Source organism: Pteropus alecto, unplaced genomic scaffold (genome assembly GCF_000325575.1).
Source record: "Pteropus alecto unplaced genomic scaffold, ASM32557v1 scaffold98, whole genome shotgun sequence".
NCBI classification, from domain to species: Eukaryota; Metazoa; Chordata; class Mammalia; order Chiroptera; family Pteropodidae; genus Pteropus; species Pteropus alecto.
This window is the reverse complement of record NW_006443570.1, coordinates 22562988-22570865: the sequence shown is the minus strand read 5'-3', so window position 1 is coordinate 22570865 and position 7878 is coordinate 22562988. Positions and strand designations below refer to the sequence as shown.

Below are 7878 nucleotides of genomic sequence, written 5' to 3'. Positions count from 1 at the left end.
ACCCACCCTCCTGAAGATGCAGTCACTCCTTTGTGGTGGCCCTAGGAGTTCCACTCTAAATATAACTGCAGCCCATTCAAGCTGCCACCCAGCTGCGGGGGGTGGGGGGATGGTGGGGGAGGTACGCACTGTGGAACAATGGGGCATGCACAGAGCTCCCCACACCTGTATGGAAGCTAGCGGAAGGCAGACACTCAGCCCTGGCTCCTAGCTGTCGGAGGCAGAGTGGGAGCCAGCATGCTACCAGGACAGGGGCACGTTCACGCCAGGGCAGAAAAGCACATCAGCCTGTGGAGCCAGGCATCCGCCCTCCCCGCTCAAACCCGTTCCAGAGCCTGTTCCAGCTTCTCCGCAAACTATGGCGCTAGGCCTCTGGTTTGCTCCAGCCTCTCTCACCTCCCTCGCTCTAGCAGCATGCACAGGGTCCTGTTCTCTTACAGAATGGTCAGCCCGTTGGCTAGAACACCCTGAGGCTGCTGTTTGGAGCAAGTTCAGAGGTATCTTGCCACTTAGCCCTGCCACTCCCTCTCCATCAGGAAAGGGCACACTTCTTGGGCATTCTCAGAACAATAATTATCGAATAAAAGTCCATCAGATTATTTTTAAAGTGGCCTTCAATCTTGAGATTCTGTGATTTAGCTGATTGAGCTCCTGTATCAGACTCTATGCTCAGTATTGTAAAAGAAACTACAAGAAAAGGCAGTTCTTTTTGAGCTCCTTAAAGTCTAGTTTGAAAATAAGATCAGTCTTCATAAAACAATCAGTAGCGAGCAAGTTATCGTACTTATAACTTTTAAAAAGAAAGCAAGTGTATGTTAAGCTCTGTGGTACTGACTTTAGACATCTGGAGAAGGGATCCTAAGCAGAAAATTTCCCATGAGCAGCCACCCAGATGAAGGTGCTGATTAACCACATCGCTTCCAGAGAAGGTTAGTGGCTCTACCTGCTTCTATAGCAAATGCAGCATCTGCTCCCTTTGGTTTCTGTGGCTCAAGAAGGAGCTGCTTCCTGTGCTGTTGGTGGTTATCTTATCAACTATTCCTATTTTTTATTTCATTTCCATTCTTCATTCTTCATTTTTAAAAAATATCTCCACATAGTTAAAACAACAAGAATACCACGAGTCTCATAATAGAAATCAACAATCCTCTGCCTGGCTCCTCCTCATCTCCAGCTCTGCTCCCTGTTTTCTCCAGATATTTACCTTCCTGGATATATAGTAGACGAGAAATGGAGCCGGGCAGGAAGAAAGGGAGCTGACGTTTAAGTTACTAATATGTGAATCAGGCACTTTGCTAGATACTTTCACATACAAAGTGAGCATGGAAATTTTCTGTGTTAACAAAACTTCTCATTTCTGATGAAGACATTGCTCTGGCCAGAGAGGCCCAAGGATAAATGATTCCATCACCCTGTAGGGGGAAAGCAGCAGCCATACTCCCTGTGGAGCCCTAAGCAAAAGGAAGACCTAAGGAGGCCTTCTCATGATCTAGCTCTGCTTTGTGACCTGGGTTCTTCAAGTTCCACAACTCCTGTGTGAGCTAATACATTATTTTTATTTCTAATTATCAGTATCTCAATTTTCAGTGGGTTAGCATCCCCAAATTACCCCACTGTCTAGAAGAAGGAATTTAACCTGTAAAAGAGCCCCTCCTGGGGACCCAAAGCTGTTAGTTTCCTCTTCAGATGTGAATTATCTCTTTCTCAGTACCCCACCAGCTTGCTCAAGGATGCTCCCATACTTCAGAGATAATTGGTTACTTAGCACCTTCCAGAAACAATTAAGTTCTTCCTCTCTTCCATACTTTATGACAACTTGGGCCATATTGCCACTGAACTGATTTAAAGCGTCCACGCTTTCCTTGATTTCCCAGTTCACTGTCCTAGGACCACTGTGGTCCAGTCTTAGCTGCAGTGAAAAGGGTTCCTATGGAACGCTCTTTCCGGGTCAACACACTTGATTCCAGGCCAGGGCCAGTCTGTCTGAATCACAGCATTCCAGTTGCACCCCCTCACCCCCACCAGAGGCTTCTGCAGCTTTTTACTCATACAAACAAAAATAAATCTCACTACCGGCCTCTGAACTCCACAGCAGCATGCTTCCCCCTTCTCCCCAAGCGTCCCATGGCTGTGAGTGGGGACTTGGCACTCTCCCCACCGACATCACTTTTTCACTCCCTGCGCATCCTGTGTCCTTCTCTCACCGTGCGACCCAGAGATCGGAATGGGACGTGACGGCCGGCACAGGCGCCGTGCACAGCTGCCAGGAATCTGACGGGTAAAATCTGGAAAAGTTGGGAGGGCAAATGCTAAACACACACACACAGCGCCACTCAGAGAGTGCCGGAAACACAGACACCCACAGAAAAGAGCCTGCAGACTCCCCATCCTTCCTCAGTCTGCCATTCTTTTGAAGGGCACTGGGCCAGTCTCATGACCTAGGTGTGACCCCCACCTCAGAGGCCCACTGATACCCCAGGAGAAGAGGGAACAGCTTCATTTAATCTGAGATTCCGTGAGGGCATGTTGGTAACAGGAAGCAGTTGCATGGTGACTCACTAGGCAGAGCCAGGTTAAGGGAAGTTGTCTGCGGGTGTCCCTGGGACCGGATGATGGCAGCACAGCTCCGACTACCCTCATATAGCTCGACCCCCACCCCACCCCTAGGGAACCAACAAGGCTGCCACCTTCCTAAGAGGCTATGGCCTCTGTTCACCTTTCTGGCTCTGAGCCAGAGCTCAAGGAACTCAGAGTTTCTCTGGACCCTGCTTCTAGATTTTTCTTCTATCCTGTCATCAGAACACACAAGTAGGCTCCAGGCCTCCTTTGGCCACCTGACTTGAAGGCCCTCCTGCCTGCTGTCAGCTCTGGAGGTAGGATGGTATGAGGTCTTAAGAGCTTGTTCCCACAAGGTCAAAAGTGGCAGCTAGTTCCACTTCCTCAGTCATAACCGGCTGGAGGCAGGAAAACTACGGTGTGGAAGGGCCAGTGGCAGTGGCATGGATGTAGTGTGCAGCCCCTCGTCCCTCCCACACTGGTGCCAGTGCTTCCGACTCCTCTCACCCAAAAAGAGGTTTGAGGGCCTCTGATACAAGGAAAACATTTCTGGCAGTGGAAAAGCTGGATAGAGAACATTGAGAGCTGGGAAACTGAGGAACAGGAACGCTGATGTTCTTTTTCGGTATAAAGAGAAATAGTAGCTGTTAACTGAACCTGAGTGGGGACTATGTCCTGTTCTTACAAAATGCCCATTCTATTATACAATGTTATATGTTAATTATATCTCAATAAAAAATAATTTTTTGAAATACCCAAGCCGAGTTTGGTGGAATGTGTGTCATGCTCTAGTTGGCAGCCCCATGGGGAGGGACAGTGACCCAAGTCCCTGGGAAGGTAGCCAGCAGTGGTAGCATTTTCCCCATATGAGATGAGAGCAATAGGAAGACCAGCAGACTAGGCCTCTCCGCTGCATTTCTCATGCTTGCCAGCGTCCTGTGGCTTGTGCCTTCCACCAGCTGTGGTGGCAGTGGCAGTGGCTTACTCATAGGGAGAGGTCCCCAGCAGGTCACAGAGAAGCCACCCCCAGCATTCAAAGACATGCCCTTTCAGTTTTACTGTCATTGCCAGTGAAACCTGAGCACCTTCCTCACTGACTGTTAGTGGCCAGGGCCCAGAACTGTGGGCCCCATCTCACTTGGCACGCACATCTACTTTTCCCACCCCGTGCCTGTGTCTGTGTCCCTGCAAGTTGGTAGAATGCCATGAGAGGGCGTGACAGGCCTGGGACCTACTCACCTGGCCCTTGCAAAGTTTATGTCAGTGCCCTCCAGCTCCCTACACTGGGAGCATGCTATATGGGCAGATGCCAGCAAATCAGTTCGCTTCTTGTCCATGACCCCCAGAAGAGGAAGCAGCACAATAGTGACTTTGCTCTGCAGTGACAGGCATACCCAGAGCCACTGCCACACATAAAGCTCTATCAGACTGGATAAAATTGGGCTTTCTCAGATGCGCATAGAGCTTCCCTAAAAGATGGGGACAACCATAAGACCAACAAGCACTAGACTTAACAGGCTGTACGCTTTCCAAGGTGTGGTGCACAGACCACTGGTGCTACGTGAGATAGAGTTTTAGTGGTGCATAGAAGACACTTTGATTTTTTTTGTTATGGAAGTTTAGCTTGCATTAGTAAACATATGACTTGACTGTCAAACCTTTGATACCATGGATGTCATTGCTTAAGAAGAAGTTAAGCAAAAAATTAGTTGACTTAAATAAAGTCAATATAAAGAAAAACATCAAGTAAATAATAGTATAGATTACACAGAGTTGTGGCAGAGAAGTACAAGAAGAACACAAAAGACTAAAATTGAGAAAACACTGTGATGGTGGGGGTTGGGCGAAGGTTTTGATCAGTGTATGTGTTGCTCTTTGCAAACATGAGAATTGGGTCCTAATCCATCACACCAATGGACTCTTGCTGCTGTAGGAAACTTCAGTATTAATTATTAGTTGTCAGCATCGCTTTTTTGTATAGCCTTTAAGTCTAACTTTTTTTAACTACACAGGTAGATTGAAATACAAATTCTGTTAGGGATATGGGGTGGGTGGGTGGGTGGGTAGGTGTGTGTGGAATGTCCAGATCGAGAAATATCCCTCTATATGCTTGCTGCCTAGATAATGTATGTATAACCACTTTCATATCCAAGGATGCTAACTCACCCTTGTAGATTTTTAGCCCGAGGTCTTACTTTCAAGGACCTGTTATTTTTAATACCATCAGATCCTTTCTCAGTCCTAGGCGGGGTTTTAGTCACACCCTATTCCCTGGGCCATTCGGTCTATGTTGATTTTTATTGCAGTGCTTTGTCCAGCCTTTGGGCCTGTCCCTCAGGCCTGATGGACTAGTTGTTCCTCTGGAGGGGGAAGAGACTTGGGGCAGGATGCTGACACACTGTGGAGTCAGGGCCCTGGCTCACCCAGCCACTTGCCTGCTCACTCTCTGGCTCACTCACCATTCTGTGTTCCTGCAGGCTGTCCTGGAGGACCAGAGTCAGATGAGGCAGATGGAGCTCGAGATCAGACCTTTGTTCCTTGTACCAGACACCAACGGCTTCATTGACCACCTGGCCAGTCTGGCACGGCTGCTGGAGAGCAGGAAGTACATCCTGGTGGTGCCCCTCATCGGTGAGTCAGGCCAGAGCAGCCCTGCACGTGCACAGCAACCCCCTGTATGCACATGTCTCCAGCCGGGGGGCTAAGCAGGCAGAGCCCTGCTGTGTGTGTAAGACAGGATTTGCAGGGAAGTAGGGAATGTTTGGGGCAAAGAAAATTGTTTAATAATCAAAGCAGTTCAAATTATTATGGCTGATCCATGGCTTAAACTGCTTGAGCAAATGGACTCCTGTGTCCCAGCAACCAGAGGCTGCATGAGCCCAGCCCTTGTTTTTATCCTTATAAAGCTTGCAGTAAAACAGCAAAGCTGGTTCCCGTTATTGGTAAACACTCAGCCCTGGCAGATAACGGCAATGCTGCTGGGTGGTCTGGCAGGGAGGCTGGGAGGATTTTGAAGTGGTTAGATGCCTTTGGTCTGATTGTCTTGTAGCTTTTCATGATCATTCTGTTGGTTCGAGGTAGCATTCTTCTGGCCAATGTCACCCTAAGGCCAGGCTGACAGAAATCCTCCAGAGTAAACCCTTGGCTCATGCCCGTGGATTCCTGCCACTTGGGCCCTTACCACTGTCTGGTCATTGGTGCTGGTGCAGGGTCAGCATCTCAGGACCCAGCTAGTCTGCTTCCACCCTTAGGCCAGAGGAGCCCAGCTGAGCTGTCTCCAGTGACCTGTCTAGGTACCCTTGATTCTTAGAGCTCTGTGGTAGGTAGGTCACCCTCAGGATGGGCTTTGGGCTTCTGTCTAATCTAGCTGAATCAGCTAATACAGCTAAGGGCTAGCCTGTAGAGGGAGAGAGTCTGGGAGATGATTGAGAAGCCCAGGCGTTTTAATGTCCCCTTCTCAGCAGCCACTTGGAGCAAGTTCGGGAGCCCTGTCCTCTGGAAAAGCAGCCAGACTGGCAGTCTGCCTGCCAAGCCACCTCTGACATCCATGCCAAGATGTTCCATTGGGCCTTCCCTCCCAGTCCCAAGTGTCTTAGTGCCAGATGAGGGTGGAAACAAAGGGCAGGAAACATCCGCCCCTGCAGAGGCTATAGAACCCTGGGGGGTTGTGGGAAACGCGTTAGCACCACCTGAGAATGTTGGCACTGAAGCAGCCCTCGTCCCGCCTCCACCCTCCCTGTCTTCCTTCCCCCTCCCCATGTGGCCTGGCCAGAACCTCTTAAACCCAGGCTCTTAGACATAAAGAAAGATTTTCTGTTCTTCAAAAGTAAAGCAGCTTTTCTCTCCAAGGCAGAGCAGCAAGACCATCAAGTTGTTTGACTTCCCTTCTCCCCTCCCTGGGCCCTGGGATGGAACAGCTTTCAAGATAATTTCTCTGTGCTTTCCTACCCAGAATGTTTTCAGGGGGAAGAAAGTTAATTAGTCACTTTTTTGCTAGATGGTCAGGAAATGGTATAACTGAGAGAATTGACATCTCAGAGGCTCCTAAGACTTAGAAGGAGCCTCAAACACCATCTCAGGCTAGTAGTATTCTTGGTCACCAGCACAGATTGTACCTGTTCTGTGTACACAGTCTCTTTGTTCCTGGGGGATCCAGTGAAAGGTAGAGCTGCAGCTCTTGGTCTTGAGGAGCTTATGGTTCAGTGGAAAAAGCCAGATTTGGTGAGGAGGAAGCAAATATATGAGAAAACCCAGAGGATACATGCCGAATAATTAGATGACCCCCAAGGGCGTTAGGAAATGACAACTCTGTTAAAGCAGTTTAGGCCAGACTCTTTGAACCTTCTTCATTTGGGCAGGGCCTTAGACTCTCAGGGGCTCCTGTTTAGTGAGCCTCCCTCAGTAGACTCTTGCCCTGTGTCCAGAGCATGAAGGGTTAAGCGGACAGCGTTCACTGCTTGTTTCTTGTGCTCTTTAACCTGCTCCATGCTCCTTAGTCCTGACCCCAGCACTGAGAAGCCCCGCCTGGTGCAGAAGCACAAACAAGCTTCTCCTTTGAAGCCTGTTTAGTTTGGAAGCAGGAAAGCAGATTTTGGGATGGAATACCAGTTTTTTGTGTTTGATGTTCTGTTTGCTGTACCATATACCCATCCACCACTACTCCCCAACCTCAACCATACATTGTGTGGACACTGTAGCCTGAGGTTGGTGAAATCATGGGCATCGTGTGTGTGTGTGTGTGTCTGTGTGTGTGTGTGTCTGTGTGTCTGTGTGTGTCTGTGTGTGTGTGTGTGTGTGCGCGCGCGCACACGTTCGTTCGTTCCATATGGGCCCTTTCCAGAAATTGTCTCTGAATACCCAGACAGTGAGTGCCAGGCTCACCATGGAACAGCATGCTCATGCCGATTCCCCAAGCCATGAATCATTGCACTGAGGAGAGGCCTCAGACCCCAAACTCTCCCGGAGCCCCCAAGGAGTGCATATTTCCCACTTGACCTCAGGCTTTTGGCTGGAATTTTGGAAAGAATCTTCACCAGAAATGAAGCCATGTCCCAGACACATAGGCAGGCAGACAGGCAGGCATACACACACACACACACACACACACACGCACGCACGCACACACGCACGCAGTATCATAAGAGGTAGATGTGCCAAGGATATGGTTTTAGGGAATACCAGGGCTCTTGCAAGTGAGACTGTGACTGCTACTTCCCACTTGGTGACCTCTCTGCCCTCTGCCAGGGTATGGGATGTAGAACTTTGCCCATCTTGGACTGCTGTGGTTGGGGTCCCAAGTGGATAAGGCAGAACCTCTTTCCC

The 7878-nt window shown here is 49.3% G+C and overlaps 1 protein-coding gene across 5 annotated transcripts in view; it reads left to right on the top strand.

Annotated features, from left to right (window-relative positions):
- SMG6 (SMG6, nonsense mediated mRNA decay factor) overlaps positions 1 to 7878 on the top strand; it is a 192321-nt gene that overhangs the window by 178660 nt on the left and 5783 nt on the right. For all 5 annotated transcript variants that reach the window (XM_006925078.3, XM_025041750.1, XM_025041751.1 and 2 more), the window contains one exon: positions 5034 to 5187. In XM_006925078.3, the coding sequence (XP_006925140.1) occupies positions 5034 to 5187 (154 nt within the window). The remainder of the gene's footprint in view (positions 1 to 5033; positions 5188 to 7878) is intronic.